Source organism: Anopheles arabiensis, chromosome 2, assembly GCF_016920715.1.
Source record: "Anopheles arabiensis isolate DONGOLA chromosome 2, AaraD3, whole genome shotgun sequence".
Classification (NCBI taxonomy): Eukaryota; Metazoa; Arthropoda; class Insecta; order Diptera; family Culicidae; genus Anopheles; species Anopheles arabiensis.
Window position 1 is genome coordinate 106,927,955 of NC_053517.1, and position 17,589 is coordinate 106,945,543.

The 17,589-nt window shown below is 45.8% G+C and overlaps 1 protein-coding gene across 1 annotated transcript; it reads left to right on the forward strand.

Moving 5' to 3' along the window:
* The first annotated feature begins 934 nt into the window (after nt 1-934).
* LOC120895083 (DE-cadherin-like) lies at nt 935-5,176 on the forward strand. Its single transcript, XM_040298105.1, has one exon. It carries the CDS (start codon nt 935-937, stop codon nt 5,174-5,176), a length of 4,242 nt encoding a protein of 1,413 aa, XP_040154039.1.
* Nucleotides 5,177-17,589: the final 12,413 nt, after the last annotated feature.

Here is a 17,589-nt window from a genome sequence, read left to right on the forward strand (position 1 = left end):
ATTGCGAATCAAGAGTACAACAATTTGTCATCAATCTTCCCCGCGGATGTCTGAACTATTATCTTGAATAAACAATTATTCACTTTTGACCAATCTACGCTCTTGATCAAATTATCAGAAGTCAAATAAAATGAAAACGAAAATGCTCATCGAGTTTTGATATGAGCAAAATTGTAATTGTAATTGTAGTTGTTGAAACGTTCTCTAGCAAACCAGACATTCCAAGGTATATTCACAAAACGAGCGTTAAAATATAAAACGTAAGTTACGGTTGAAATCAAATGTTGAAATGTTTGAAAAGTTTTTATACCGTTGCAATGCGTTATTTGATACAACGAACGGTATTTGTGACGTGCATTTGTAGATTGTGCAAGTAAATGTATTTAAATGTTCTTTTTTTTAGGCAGCCACTCACAACATGAAAGCTGTGTTAGTGTAGGTGATGTGAATGCCAAAATTGGAAGGTTGTGGCGATTTTATTATGCTATTAACAAGATCTAATTTGTTGTTGGCCAATGAAGAGAATATGTGATGTGAATATACTGAAGTTTAATAATTTCCCCGTTGTTTTGATCAATGTACCAGAACCATGCTTTGGTTTGTTGCACAATTCATGCTAATTATTTTAGATTGGTGTAGTGGTAACAATGTCCATATGGAAGATGTAATAGAACAAATAGTTGTACGAAAACAAGCAAGCAACCTTGTCGATCTGCATCAAACTACCAGTTACAAAAATCATTTCCATAACATCCACAAGACAACAGTTCCAGCTGACAGAATACGATCGAAAAGATATTCTTGCAGTGAACAATGCAATAGCATTGTTAGCGGAATTGAAACAGAAAGCGCGTCAAGTGATACATATGTCGGCGTTAGGCATCTTGGTGATAATTGTAATCCGTGCTTCCTCGAATGTGATAGCTACAAGCCGATGTTAAGAGAGGAACAGCCATTTGGTACGCCGGTACTGCGTGTGATTGCAATTGATCTAAACCCCCGGCAAACGATCGAGTACAGCCTCGTCACAACGCCCGGTGAACAGGCACGCTTCCGGATCGATAAGAGCACGGGCGACATCACGACCGCTCACATCTTCGATCGAGATGAGCCGATCCGAGAGAAAGAGATCTATATCACGGTTCGTGCGACCGATAATGGACGACCTCGGTTGGACGATGTGTGCACTTTCAAGGTGACAATTCTCGACATTAACGATAATCCGCCCGTGTTCGATAAAGTGCGCTACGAAGAGTCGGTGACGAAAGACATGAAGGCGAACCTGCGCGTTGCTACCATCTCGGCGACGGATATGGACGACGGTGATAACAGTATCATCAAGTACGAAATCGTGCAGCAGAACCCTGACAGTAGCTACTTCAAGATTAACGAGAACAATGGCCTCCTTACGCTTACGAAACCGGTCGATCGTAGCCCTGGGCAGTACTATTCCATCCGTGTGCGAGCGTACAATGTCGATCCACAGGGTGAAGCCGTGCAGGATGCGGAGGTGGATGTTAAGGTACGCGTCGTGGAGTCCAACAAGCTGCCCCCATACTTCACCAGGGTGCAAGCGGCTGCACTGGTGTTGAACGAGACATTCAAAAACTACACCGAATCGTTGGCAGAGTTCGAAGCAGAGTCTAACATTCCCGAGAAACCGGAAGTAATCTTCGAACTGATCCAAGGACGTGCTGAGCAGACGAACTCGAAAAATACATTCCTGCTGGAGCAGATCAACAACACTGCTTCGATCAAGCTGGGAAAGACACTCGATTATGAGACTGTAACGGAGTACACGCTGACAGTGAGCGTCAAAAACTCGTACAATAATGTGGTGGAAACCGTGCTGAAGATTAAGGTACTGGACGAGAACGACATCATTCCAGTGTTTACGGAAGTGACATCCGGTACGATACCCGAAAATGAGCCACCCGGCACTCCCGTGATGCAGGTACGAGCATACGATCTGGACGGCACACCGGCCAACAACATCGTGTCATATCGAATCGAAGACGAAAACCAGCAATTATTCCACATTGACAGTCGAACGGGAAGCATCACGTCGCGGGTGGAGTTCGATCGAGAAGCAACCGATTCTTATCACTTGAAAATCATCGCAGAAGACAACTCTCCGTCGGCGCTGTATAGCAACGGCAAACCAAATAGTTGTTCTCAGCTGTTCACCATTAAAATATCGGACAAAAACGATCATAAACCGAGGTTCGCGAAAGGTCTCCTGGCCACAGAGGACGTATCAGAGGACTCGGACATCAATATGACTCTGATTGAAGTGAAGGCACTGGATCAAGACACGGCCTCTCTCATAACGTATAGCATCATCGAGGGGAATGTGGGTGATGCATTCAAGATTGATGAACATACTGGTCGTATCTCGATCAACAACTGGCTGGATTACGAGACTATTCGTGACTACAAGCTGATCGTTCAGGCTGATGATGGGATCTTCCAGGACAGCACGACAGTATACATCAAAATCAAAAATGTCAACGATAACCCACCGCGCTTCACAGGTATTCGTAATGTAACGATACAAGAAGAAACGATACCTTCCGGGTGTATAATGACCGTTCAGGCGTATGATCCGGACATCGAGAATCGAACCGATCCGCAGCTCATTCGATTCTTTTACGTTGTGGAATACGATGATGTTATAGAGATCGACGATGGTGGATGCTTACGGCTCAAGAGAGTGCTCGATCGTGATCCTCCGCTAGGCTTCAACCGCTGGCAGTTTATCATCACCGCGACGGATGAAGATGGTGCGGGCAAATCAACGCCATCCACTGTGATCATATATTTGGAAGATATCAACGACAATGCACCTCGGCTATCGAATGCAATGCCTGTCGTTTGGGGCGAAAACAGGCCGCCAGGTTTAATCGTAAGACTGACGGCAGAGGACGTAGACGATGCTCAGAACGGTCCACCGTTCCATTTCAGTATAGATTCGAATGCTCCGGATGAGATCAAGGAACGGTTCCAAGTCCAAAACGACGAGCTGTACGCGTTGGTTGAGTTCGATCGAGAGGAGCAAAAGGAGTACCGAGTTCCAATCCGCATTAGCGACTCTGGCGAAGAACCCATGAGTGACGTCAGTATCCTGCAGCTGGTGATTGGAGATGACAACGACAACGAGATGAGACCAGGCGAAAGTCGCATCTTCGTGTACAACTACAAAGGAGAATCACCCAACACGGAAGTAGGACGCGTGTACGTTGACGATCCGGACGACTGGGATCTTCCAGATAAGACGTTCATGTGGGATGATGCTACCCGTCATCAGTCGGTGGACTTTTTCGACCTAAACAGGGACACTGGTATGATCACCATGCTTCAAGGTACACGTGGGGGAAATTATGAGCTGAACTTCCACGTGATTGAACAGTCGAGTCATTTCCCGCGGCATAATGTCACAGCCAAAGTGACGGTAACGGTGAAAGAGATCCCAGAGGAGGCAGTGGATAAGAGTGGATCGATCCGTTTCCATAATGTAACTGCGGAAGAGTTCGTATCGCGTACACCTGGTCAGCTCACAACGCCCAAAGATCGACTGCAGGCGAGCATTGCAAACACGCTCAACGTTAGTCGAGAGAACGTGGATGTGTTCACCGTGTTGAAGCGCGACAATGTCAACGGAACCTTCCTGGACGTTCGATTCTCGGCCCATGGCAGTCCTTATTACGCACCTGAACGTCTCAACGGAATGATGGGCTATCGGCTCCGTCAGTTGGAAGAGGACGTAGGCTTTTCGGTGCTGATGGTGGGCATTGACGAGTGTATCGAAGAAGGTCGCAACTGTGAGCTATCGTGCAAGAATACGCTCTACAAGTCGAACGTCCCTATCGCGGTATACACCAACACCAGCTCGTTTGTGGGTGTGAATGCCTTCGTACAGGCAGAGTGTGTGTGTGAGGCTCCTTCACCGTCGTTCACATGTCTGAATAGAGGTTTCTTGGTGAACGATCGCTGCTCCTGTCCCGAGGGCTTTGAAGGTCCTCATTGTGAGATGCTTGGCATCGGGTTCTATGGCAGTGGATATGCGCTTTATCCTCCGATCAGTCCTTGCAACATGACGCGAATAAGTGTAGAACTATCACCGCAGCAGGAAGATGGCTTGGTGATGTACATCGGTCCACTCAACTATAATCCTCGCCTGCCTGTGCAGGACTTCTTGGCATTGGAGCTCGTGAAGGGACTCCCTGTGTTGCTGCTCGACTACGGCAGTGGTACCATTCGTATCGAACATCGGCATCGATTCCCCCAGGGTAAGCCATTCACCGTAGAGATCGTGCTGCAACCGCAGACAATCGAGATGATCGTCGACAACTGCAAGCTGTCCACGTGCATGAGTCTGGATGCGCCAAAGGGACCAAATCGGTTCCTAAACGTGAATGCTCCACTGCAACTCGGAGGAGCTGCGGTTAATCTAGACTACCTCGGATCGCTGTTCAACTGGACGTACGTGCCACAGAACAAAGGTTTCAGTGGCTGCCTGCGCAATCTCACCATCAACGAGCGCACGTACGATCTCAGAGCACCAATCGTAGCAAAATATAGTTCACGAACTGCTGCCATGACATTTGGTATTTACTATATACTTCTGATAGTGCTAATCCTGATGAGTACGTTACTTTTTCTAATAACACTACACTTTCACAAGAAGTACAAGAAACAGAAAAAGGTGAAGAACACTTACCACACGTATGCCACGATTGATGAAAACAAACCCAGTGAGCATTACTCATCTTTGGAACTGTTACAATTGCCTCATATCTACCAGGACGTTGTGTACACTGTGGAAACGTTACAAATTGAATCTTCCACCGATAACAACAGACTTGCGTTGAACAAACACATTTACGAGACAATCGATGAAGAAGATGAAAGTGATAGCGCGTCATATCATCCTTCGCGCGTTCATCGGCAATTCTCGACCAGTCTTCCGCTGATTACTTCGCAAGGAAACCTGCAACAGGATGCAAAGAAGCTAAATCATTACAGCAATGTACCTTTGTCTGTGGATGATTTGCGATGTGCTGGTGACGGTAGGAGCATCAGTTCTGTATCAAGTAGCTCGGAAAGTTCGAACCGTTCGATATTAAACAACAACTCTACTATCTGTAATGTAGCATATTTCGATGGATGGATATAATATGGAGAGTGTTAATTATACTTAAGTAATAAATGTGTTAATTGCTGTACTGATTTGGATGTATATTAAATAGCATGCAATGTTAGCATTAGTTCTCAATACTGGCCATACTCGGACGTGTAAACTCCATATTTTTAGCTTCAACTATTGCTCGATTGATGACACAATGTAAACATCACAGGAAATGACCAATAATACATAGGAAATGAGTAAGACAACCAATACCATTCTGCAGTTGGAGAAGTGTTTCATGGAAAATTGAAAGCCCTTGATAAGTAGTTGTTCCGTTTGCTGAGACTTTCTAAAAAAAGCGGATTTATACACGACGTGGCTGTTGTGCGCAGTGAAAACATTTACCATTGCGGATAAACACGTTTCATTGCACTACTCTGTTGACAGTGACTCACTAAGGTAAATTCTCTTTTCGTTAGCCACGATGCGATGATAAACAAGCTGACACGAAAACTTCCGCCACAAAACAGCCGTCCGATGCAGGAAAGAATTAACTACACAATTGAAAGCATAACATCGGGGCGAAAGTTTTGAGCTTGCCATCCACTTGAGGCCGTTTTACCGTTCAGTGAAACGGCTTGACTCATGGAGTGTAGAACGAACGCAAGCAAATCTTGAGAACAAGATCGCACTTTAGCAAGAGATATTCACAAGCATTCCGGTAACGAAAACGAATGCCTTACGATTGCTGACTTGGGGTTTGGGATTGTTTGAATCTCGCTCTACGGCGTGATTAGCTTGTAAGCGTTTGAAATGTATCGGTGTCAATAGATCCATGTTCAAGAACATCGAAACATTAACCAGATGCGCAGCAAAAGACTGGCCAAGAATCGAATGAAACAGACGAGAAGCGTTCGAAGCGTAGGTACTTGAGCTTTGGTTTTAACAAACGGGGAATTGTTTGGATTCAGTTTGCAACCGAATGTATAAGAATGTATAGAGAGACTTTTTCTGATAAAATAGGCAAAGAAATTCTTTTTGTAGTCTGATTTAGCATGATGTACGCTTTGTTTTGGACACTGTTTGTTATTGTTACAGCACAAACGATAACTCAGCTTAGTGTCAACAGAAATTGAAACAATATTGCATTTCAAATCCCCTGCACTCAAGTAGGTTCAACAATTGGAAACAAACCCGGCACATGTACACCAAACTGGACAACTCCAAACCAAGCCAAACGAGATGATGAATGTCAACACGACCGACCAGGCGAAAAGGGTGGTTCCAATATCGTATGACAGAGTCGTGCTTGAACTTAACCATCATGAACGCTCAATCGCATAACCGCTGTTTGTTCGCTGCAGAACAAATCGTACACACTGTACCGTCACGGGTACGGGTGTTGGGTTTCCGCTACAAAAGCACAGCCTCCGGAGGGAACTATTGGTCCGTAATTATTTGTTTGTGTATGCTTGGATTGAGCACCAATCGTAGCTGCCAGTTATGACCAGCTTGAACGTTTGTAAAAGCAGTCGGGCTCAATTTCATACGTTTCATGGCTGTTGATCGTGTTTATTTACGAAGCTTGAGTTGGTCGCTTACGAAAACTAGATCAACAAACGATCATGTAAATTTGATTTTTTGTTGTTGTCTAGCAAAATATTGCTATTTTACATGCAAAACAACTCGAGCATAGGAGATCGATGCACTTAAAACAGGGTGTAGAGCTCAACTTTGCTACCACACGGCGAACACTTCTGGAAAGCAAATCTCTGGTACACTTTCGCTCGTCGCCTGCCCAATTGATCGTCTCGTTTCGCCCGATCGCGAAAGAGCCGAATGCGCGGTACGACACGGCCATTGTGCATATCCGTGGGACGCCGCAGTTGTAATTGAAATGTTGCGTGTTGCTTTGTTGTGGTTGCTCATGGGAGCATGGTAAAAGTGGAGCAGACACATTCACGAGATGACGACGTGTCTGGCGAACAAAAAAGCATTAGCGTGCGTTTGTACGGTGGGGTGTTTAAACACCCGTGGCAGGGGAAAAATATCGTTGCATTGATTGCCGCGATCGATCGAACTCGCAACTCACAACAGTGCGTGTTTAATGGCAGAGCAACTGCATGGAATTGGTTGATTGATGGTGGTTTTTTTTTCGGTAGGGGTATTATCTCTCCATCTCACTTTTTGTTTACTTTCATTCCATTCGACTTCCGTTGGAGTTGAACATTTGTTTGAATTTTTCACACCTTTCTCCTTCCTTTTTTCTCCACTCGGAGTCGGGCACTGGAGGGGCCGGAAACGGCATGTCCACGGTTCGCTTTGATTGTGCGCAGATTCGTTTAAAAAGTGAAACCATTACACATTTCAACACCTGAAACATTCCCCAAAAAAGCGGGCATGAACATTAACTGTCGAAGTTTGATTCTGGAAAAACGAATCACGCGTCTTCTCCGTTGATTCGCTGCGATCTTCATTAGTTGGGTTCCATTAAGGGGCTTCGAAACGAATGGAATTGGGCGAACGAACGGCCGTCTCATCAATGAATCGGAAGATCTTCAAAGAGAATGAAACAGTGCCGGTTTTTCCAAGAATTCTGGGGGTTCGTCGTTTACCAGTTCACCCTTTTTTATTTTGTCGTTCCGGTCGTTTGAAGTAGGAGACGATCAACGATTACCGATCGACACACGGAACGAGAGAGGGTGAGTCATCTTCATTCACAAGCGCCCAAGATGGGGTGAGAAGAAGGAGCGCTGTCTTGGCTGTAGGTAGCGGGAAACACCCTTCGTCCAACATGTCCACGATCGATTCCAGCGGTATGCAGATGAGTAATGGCGATCGTATACGGCCATCACCAATACACACACAAGCGCGGACGGGTGACTTCCAATTGAGCTGTGGCTATTCCACGTCGCCGGGGAGGGTTGGTTCAATCCCCAACCCCGTTAGCTGGTGTTGGTGCCACCTTGTCGCGGTCACAGATTTAAATGGCAAAAGCGATTGATTCGGCCGTGTTTGTGGTGGTCCCAATCCCCCCACCAGACGATCTCCGTGCAGGGGCTTAATGAATCTTTCTTTGCGATATGTGTGCAAGGGAAGGCAGATCCTACTCCAATCCTACTCCAGATGCGGGGAAGGAACGAAGGCGGCAAAAATGCAACATTCCTCTGAGCCAGCGCATTCCCTGGCGGCGGCGTCGGACTGCTTGAGCTCTGACACTCAAGGGCACACGGGCGAAGGTGACGGGCAACAGCGGAAGGTTTCCCCCTACTCCCGCGGGCCCAAGATACGAAACGAGTTTGTTTGCTGTCGTGTGCAGCTTTTCTGACTGCGGCGCTGTGGCTGGCTTTGTGGCGCGGACTATAACAGGGTCCGGCTGCGCTTTGTTCCGTTGGAATCTTGGTAAAGCGAGGGGGGGCTGTGTTGTCAGACAGTTGGCATAGGTAATGTCAGTGCTTCCATTATGTGTAGGTCGTTTAGATAAATTCCAAAGATTCATTAAGCCAGGAGAGTGTCTGTTGTGGTACGAAAATCAGGAACCTGTGCAACAGTATGCCTTTGTTTCTACGCAAACATGCGGAGAAACGAACTTAGATGCACAAAGACGCTTTCATATTAGGAGAATTCCAAATCTCTACAAAGATGTTTTGTCCTAAAAGAAATTCTACTTAAATCTGCTAATAAGGTCAGCTCACCGCTTTAAACTGCAGATTGAATCTGACCCTCTACACACAAGATGATCTCATCTTTACTGCAGCAGTAGTAGATGCTTCATTTTTTATATCTCTTCAATCCCTAGAAAGGTTACATCGTTGTATATCCCACACACCATTACCTCAACGAATGTGAACGAGCGCGATGGTGACGGTGTACAGTGTACGAGATTCAATTGTAATTGGAAGGTTATTGGGGTCAGCGCAGTAAGTAGGAATAGACAGAGGCACATGCGCGCCGCGTGCGTATCGTACACGAGAAGCGGGATGACCAGTCGGCATGCGTCTCGCTCACATCTGCTTTGCCGTGAGGGGAAAGTGAGAAAAGGAGTGAAATGTGTAATGGGTCGCTTTTGAAGTTTCGATTTCAATTAACGTTGATCGATGGATGAATTTTCGTTTCCCGCTGAGTGTGTGTGTGTCTGTGCTTCATCGTGATAGATCGATTACATGTGGAACCGATTTAAAGGCGGGAATTGAGATTGCTATTGAGCAAAAAAATGGTGGCTGATCGACGTTAAAAAAGGGACACGATAAGCTCAAATAACGCATCCGGCGGGACCTTGCCAGTCGGTTACCTACCACCAAGAAGAAAAAGGATCATTTGGCGTCTTTTGCTTCCTTTTGCGTTATCTGCTGTTTTGTAAACATATCGCAGACGCTTGTGCCCAGCACGCCCGAAGGCCCGGAAAGATGGTTTCATATTGAAATGTTGTTCAAATAAGCATTCAGCATGGGTCGAGCATGCCACTTCAATCGTGGAGGGAAAAGGGAGACCAAAAACAGATAGCAATAATGGTAAATATTTAAACGAAATTTCCACAACGACGATCCCCTCAGCAGCAGCACCGTCGTGTGTGCAGTATGCGCTTTCTTTATCTTATTGCTCTATTTCCTTTTGCGGGGAAATTATTGCAACGCACCCTGCTATGTGCGGGAACGCTATCCACAGCGCTAAATCGCATGAAATAGAGCAACCACCACGAAAGCAAGGCAGCAAACAGTTTTAAAAAAGGTAACCGCATAAACCTCCGTTAACGGCCGTTTTGGCGAGATTCGATCGGGTGCTGTACTGACCCATACCATTAGCAAAGCCAGGAAACGTTTCTCAAGGGCCAACTGGCGGCCAACGTTACTTTCAGGCGTACACGCTATTCCCCGATGCTCTGGGCCAAAAAACGCTGGCAAGCAAACAAACAGACAAACAGACAAACGAGAGCGCTGTGTATGTTTGTTTACTTCCCGGGTCCGATTGCACACAAAAACCGAACGCACCAATATTATTCTGCGGAGGGAGAATTGTAGACGCGCGATAGTTTTTATTTATCGAATCCTAACAACTACGACAGCGCGTTAGGGCTTTTTGGAGGAACATGCGAGGGCCAATTTTGCAGGCAACTGTAAACGGCCATGTTCCATGTGAGTCTACAGGTAGGAATGGCTTGCATTCGTAGCTTGATGTGTTCCATGTTGTACGAATTATGAAATCATCGCTTCGCCCGGGTGCAAAAGGTAGGGGAAGAAAGTTGCAGTGTGACCTTTTGGGAAATTCCTCATCTTTTTATTGTGCAAAAATACCCACCAAACAACACAGAAAGAAAGGTAAGGGACGGCGAAAAAGTTCGTTGCAAAACTGCACGCGAGAGAAGCGTTCAAGAGAGCGTGAGAAAAGAAAACGAAATACGGTTGCCTTTTTTTTCGTTGTCGTCTTTGTGTGATATCTCTCTGCTCGCGTTTGCAGCCAAGATGCACTTCGGCGGTGCATTCTTGAGCTCCAATGTAAGCGGGTTAGGGTTTTATGAGGGTTCGAATTCGAGGGTAATGCTCTATGGATATGATATTTTTGTGCTGATGAGATCATAAAAAGCGGTTCTCTACGGGGACAAAGAGCAACTGATCGGGCACACTGATTGTTCGGAAGGGTTTATGTGGGTTTGGGCTTTGGAAAATTCAACACCAGTAGTCATGCAGGTACAGATGGTTAATAAACCGGTGGACAAAAGAGAAACTAATTTTATTAGCCTTTATTCAATTTGTTATTTTCTTAAGGTTTCCACAACAGAAGCCAATGCATTCTACCCTCTCCAATGTGTCCTCGTAGAAGGTCATCGCCGACGACCAACGAAACACATGCGACGGGGGGTTTTTGTTCGCACTTTCTTCGACTTCATTAGCTCAAGGATATATGGTTTGGCGGAAGGTTTAACAAGCCGTGTATGATTTGCAATTGCGTGCATCATCATTTTCATAACTAACGAGCCATCCAACCGCTTGCTCTTCTCCCTTTCCCCCCTTTGTGGATGCTGTCCTCGTACGAAGAACGCAAAACGAACCGTGGAAGGGAGAAGTGAAAAGAGCTGTGTGCTGCTGTGTGTCTCCGCGGTAAAGTACACCGACATGCAAACGAGCAACGAAAGCACCCCTCCACACTGGAGCATGTTTTCGCCACACAAATAACCACGCAACTGTGCCGGCGAAGGTCTGCGAAGTAAGGGCACAAAGAGAAGAGCAAGATGTGCATCTTGTTATGCTGCACCCGGTGCAACATACTTTCATCCGCTTCGGGAATCTGTCACCAGTTGCGCATAACGTTTCTGGAAGGGTGCGAAGGCATGAGTGTGTGTGCAGAAAATGTTTCTAAATAATGAGGCGTTAGATCCGGTTGTTTGGGAACGACAACGCCCCTAGAACACACGTTCAACGCCAAGAAAACCCCCCAGAGAACAACAACACATGGAGCCGCAGCCGTGTAGCAAATGGTATGTGAGTAAATAATTAAGAAATTGTTCATGGCAGGGCGGGACGAATTGTGACATGGGGGTACCGATCGTAGCGCAAACCCCAAGTCGAGCACGTTTCATACGATCACGTCTCCGCGATCGTCTTCGGGCGAAGTGGAATTAATCTTCGCTTTTACCCCTTTTTAGGGCGCACAACAGGACGCAAAAGAAAAATCATTTACTGCGCCGCGTTAAACGGTTTCATTCCTCATTTTAATGTTCCCCTATTTGCTGCTTCTTCTTCAGCCTTTTTTGGACCGAGAGAGAGAGAGAGAGGGAGTATTGCACGCAGAGAAATGGGTTTTTAAAATCGAAACCCTACCCACTACTCAACTATTACTGCTCTGGAATCCTGTGCGCGAAGAAAATTGATGAAGGATGGCTTGGGCGATCGCTTCTGATTTTACACACACACCCGCGTGGACGTGAGAGACTTCAAACAATGATGTCATTATGTTGCGGTTGCTGCTGCGGTTGCGGGTGATCGTAAATTTGAATTTATGGCAAGATTTTTCGGTACTCTGAGCAGCACCGAGAATGGGCTCATCCGGCTTGGAAAGGCTGCATTTTGCGTTCTGGCCGCTTCTCCAATGGTTTCCTTTCACTCGGCGTGCTGATCGTCAGCAGACAACAAACAGCAAAAAACACAACAAGTCACCCGGTCACGTCCCGACACTCCGGATGATTTACGCATAGATCATTAACGCAGTTCAAACCCCCCCGATGGTGTTGGGACACCACTTTTAGCACGACAAAAACCTCCCATGAGACATGATCGTGTTCGTGTGTTGCATCTCCTGCTCAGTTACAGTTGCAATTAATGCGCTGTCCCGGAGACTGCTGCACCATGATCAGCGTTGATTTGCGTGCAGAATGAATGAAATGGATTCTACCATGTCGGGTGGCATCCTCGTCATCGTCCCACACACGCACACACGTCTTCCAATGGATGTGCTTGCAGAAGTATGAGCTGAAAGCGTCATTAGGTAATTGTTAATTAATCAGCAGCCTCAATCAGGGCCAGGCCCTGGAGAGTGGATAACATCAGTCCGCGAGCTCTGACAAAACGACGGCTGGTGACGGGGACTTTTTAAACGCAATCACAAGGAGCGCTTGATTGCTGCTGAAATCAAAATCTGCTGGTTCTCAATCACGGCCAGGGCAGGGTTTCAATTGGATGTGACTGATGCAGGAGAGCATGAAAAGATTCATGATTTAAAAAAAAAGGAAGACTGATTGGAATTGGTAATACTATTAGCGCGGTGCTCGGGGAAACGAGATTTTGGTATTAGAATTTATTGGAAAGAATTTCATTTCCAATAGACAGGAGGCATTCTTGGAACTATATTTTTCGTTTTAAAAAGGTCTCGCCCTTCTAGGCCCATGCCCATGATACGATAGATCATCGCTTTCATTCCAAAAGATCATGAGAATGTGATCGCTCGTGGAAAAGTGAAATGGAAACCTCTGCTGAACACACTCCACAAAACAACCCATTTATAGTCGCCGAGATGAAAACCTCGGTGTGAGGTGGGGGGAAGAAAAACCCGCACAAAACCGTTCGTTTACGCGTTTCAGCCGTGCCCTTTGATTTACGGGAAGCCACATTTCAAGCACCACCAAGAGGAAAGAAATATTAAACCCATTCAAAACGAGGGCGCGCGCGCACTGGATCTAACCCTATGTGTGTACATCTCAAAGATTTAATTAATTTCTCGTTGTTATGTTTACTTTGAACCCAGCGAAAGAGAGAGAGAAGGGGAGAACTCGTAGTACCCCTTTTTTTTCGTTGGAAGAATTTAATTTCGTTGCTCCTTGAATGATGGAGTAATTGGTTGGTCGGTTGGTGTGGTTGCAGTGTAAGCAAGGGGACCTCTTAAATCGCAAGTCAAGACCTTTCTCCTCTCGCCTGCGGTTAAGCTTGTAAGCTAGCGAGCTGAATAATGAGAAACACATTAGAATCATTACTTTTTAAATGCTGCCCCGTAACGGAACATTAGAGAACCGGGCTGTGTGTCAGGCGATAAATTTTCCAGCATCGAACTCCCCTTACGCAAGAGATGCCGTACACACGCTCCGCTCAGGCCACAAGTGTTTCAAATGTTTGAACAATGCTAATCCCTGTGTGGTGGAACATTTATCTTACTGAAACAGCGGGCAGGCTGTTTGAGTCATCGCCACTTTTTTATTGCTTTGAAACTGTTTCTATTTCCGAACTGAACCCCTCGCTCAATCACGTCGTGTTTAGATGACAAAAGGATAAGCAAATAAGATGGAAATTGCATACAAATTCATTCGCCGTTCAAAGGGCGTGCGGAGATTGTCCCCTTTTTATTCAGCCCCTCTTTAGTTCCAATGCCGTGTAACGCAAACAAATCAAGATTTTCATTGCGCCAGTATGTGCCCCTTCTTCTGTTAGAGAGGCAGAAAGAATAATATTTATCTAAGGCCCGAGGATTCTCGTTTTGGAGCGGAGTGCATTATCTGATGTCAATAGATCCGTCGAACGGAAGCAATAAATCACCCACCGGCCGCACCGGCGGAAATTGGGAAAAGACTTCTTTCCAAAACCTATCAACCACACAATAAAGCCGGCCGGCTGGTCCGCTACACGAACGCACTGAATATAACCGACCCCAAAAAACAACAGAGTTTGAGAGGTTGGCGGGCAATCTCAAAAGAGACCCGGCGATTCATCGGGGTTCACCCCGGCCGGGCGGTGTCAAATTTCCGCCCGTGCAGAGAGGAAGGGAAACGCGTTCATAAATTTGACGAACCCTGTGAAAATCTTCCATCTCTGCAATAAACCTATCAACCGATTAACAACTTTCCACCCCCGACTGCTGCCCGGCTGCCAATGTTGCTGCTGCTGCTGGCGTACAATTTTGGCTAGTTACTTCTTCACCATTAACCGTCCCGTTTGGTGGTGAACGAATTCACCACCCCCTAATGTTTTCCCTCCCTATCTCTAAAAATGGCCACTCTCCTAGCCGAGGGAAGATTGCTTCGCTATGCCAGCTGGCGTTTGCTGCCCCGACGACCACTTGGAAGTAAAGGGGCTTGCGGACAAAGTAATGACAAATCTACCCGTCCGAAACCCATGTTTGCAAACCCATTAAAGCGCAATTAAATGTCCAATAAATTTGTCACACCACTTCATCATCTGGCCATCATGGGTGGGTTTTGTTCCCTATTGGTGGAGCCGGGCACACAGCGTGGGATTTGAGTCATCGTGTTGTAGTACCTCCGCAGGGCTTGTGATTTCGACCAGTTGTCGAGATGTCGATGCTTTTTGGAACGGAATCTTGATTTCCACTTTAATGTATGTCTTTAAATCGCTACTTCTCTATGCTGGATGGGGGAAGCACTGTGGAAACAGTAACTGTATTTATTGTGTTGCCTAACCTCGTATCGTCGTGTTATCAAACTAGGTGCGGCACTTCAAATGCAACCGTGTATACCCAGAAAACGAGTCTAGATACGATTGATCTGATATAAAGTGTAAGATATTCGTGTCAAACCTAAATGTCTCACTTCCAAGGAATATCTTATCGACTAGATTTCGAACGCCGCTATTGACTGACAAGCCTTGGGAGTGGCCGTACAAATGTGAACCTTGCACGCAGGCTTAGTGGGCAGTTAAAAAGTAAGATTATTGTAGCTACTGCTCGGTAGTTCTAACGTGTTGGTTTTCAACAAAGATTGTTACACTCACTCAGTGGTTAGGCAGTAGAACATCAAATGTAGTAGAATTTGAAAGGCTTATATGTTATTATCTGCTGCATTTTGTTGAATTCTTGTTTATCTTCAGGGATGAAGTTACTGGACAAACTATCAGCACCGACGATGACGTCCTAAAATTAAAGAAAGTTTTACAATATACATAGAACTTCATACTCCACTGGTAGGTTTTGTAAAATCTTGCTTAATCCGTAACACTATTTCACTGTGTAACAGTTTGTCTTTCAAATTTCGCACATCACTAAGAGCTAAACGTAAGCCAGGACACTCCTTCTTTCGTAGACGTAATGCGACTGACGTTAATTCTGTTTCAATCGGACAGATTAATTAACTTAAGTAACCGATAAAATGTAAGCTGATAACATTCGTTTCGCGGAAGTTTTGATATTCGTAGAATTTAAAACCCTTTGATTGATTTTGTTCCTTTATTAAGATAACCAAGGAAATAAGGAAAGGATATATTATTAAGTTTCTTCATAGTTAATTATTTTATCACACTTAAGTGATAAGTAAAATTAAGTGTTCAGATACACCTAAGGGTTTCGCACCAGTTGTTCAATGGCAGCAAAGACTTTATTTAAACATCTGGACGCGCTACATCTGTACGTGTATGTATGCATGTGCTTCATGTAAAATATAAATATCAAACCATTGATTGAAGGGCAGCGCCACGTCGTTGCGCGCCCCTTTAAAGCAAAAAGTATCAACTTTCATCTTCACAAAATGTTACACCGTCTCTCTAGAGAGGGTGGTTATTTGCTCGTATTTCGATACAACCTATATTGCTGTACGGTGAGCTACCACCAAATACACCGAACGACTTGTCGAACTTGTATCGGCTTATCGGCTCCCTATCGGAGCGTTTGATTTTCAGAACTAAAGTGGCCGGGACAGGATTGTGTAATAAGGGTTTTACTTCCGCAACGGCTCGACCACTTGACGGTGGGTTTTTCGTGGGTTTTGCCTGCCGTGTGCTGCCTGATTCCCCAAGCGAACCAGGAAATGCAGGACACGGTCTAAATTATGGGCCAGAATGGCGCAGTAGGTGCCCATTGCAAAGTGATCAAATTTCTTCGAGGGTGGCGCACGGGGACCGGCCAATATAGAAGGAAAGTTGGAAATTGAAATTGGAACCGTTCATGCCCGTAAACAACCTTCTTGAGACATGGCTCGCGTGGCCAATTGAACTGTATTTTTTAGGTTCATTTCCCCAGAGAGACAGTGAGCAAGAAAGGGAGAAAGGGAGGGAGACTAACCCAGTTTCTACAACTTGTACGATGGCTTGTTTTTTGTCGTATTTGAAACATGTAAAAGGAAATGCAACACTTCAAAGAGAGGAGAGACTCACAGAGTCGGCAAGCAGCTCCAGAAGCCGACATATGGTCCCTATTCCTGCCGGTGGTTGTGCCGGTGGAAGCTTACCAACGACCGAACCTTCGACACATGATCAGAGACGCAAAGAAATGGTCAAAAAAGCGGCAACAGCAGCAGCAGCAGCAGGTTGTAGTTGGTTTCCTTTTTTTCTCTCTCCAGAATCTCGTCAGCAGTTAATCTACCTTCAGAATCTTACCATCTTTACCAAATCCTTCACTATTCCCCTTATACACTGCCGTGTGTGAGCCTTTTACAAAAGCATAAATAATCCCTTTTTTGTGTGTGTGCTCTTTCTACGAAGCTTCATCTCACCTGAGCAGCATCATCCTCAGATTTCTCCAGGTAGATTTTGTTTTATTTCGTTTTCTTCCCGTTTTTTTGTTTAATGCAATCAATTCTTCTCCAAGTTACAACTGCGCTGCGTATGCTTCGGACGCGCTACGTGCGCTCGAATACCGATGAAGGTTACGCGAGCCCTAAGGAAGCATGATGGCCGCGCTAGAAGGAAGCTCGTTTGTGCAGCTGCACACACGCAGCACTGTTGTGCAGAAAGGTGTTTGCTGTGTGCTGTGCCCAATCCCCTTCTGACGCTCTGCTGTTGCTCGCAATCTGTTGTTCACGTAATCCACCCGCCGTCCAGACGGTCACTTCCTTTTGCGTTAAGCGCTCTGGAACGGAACTCTGTCGAACGATTGCTCTTCGTTGGCGTTTGCTGAGCCTCGTGTGTCCCGGGTGTGGATGGGCGAACTTCCGGTTTGCATTCTTGATGATGGGAACGATGGGTATTTGCATGTTGCATTGTTTCGGTGCGTGTACAACAGTTAAGGTGGTGTAGATTTATTAACAGTTTATT

What these genes read in the sequence shown, in the direction of transcription:
- LOC120895083 (XM_040298105.1), top strand. Translation starts at nt 935, where the DNA reads ATGTTAAGAGAGGAACAGCCATTTGGTACGCCGGTACTGCGTGTGATT.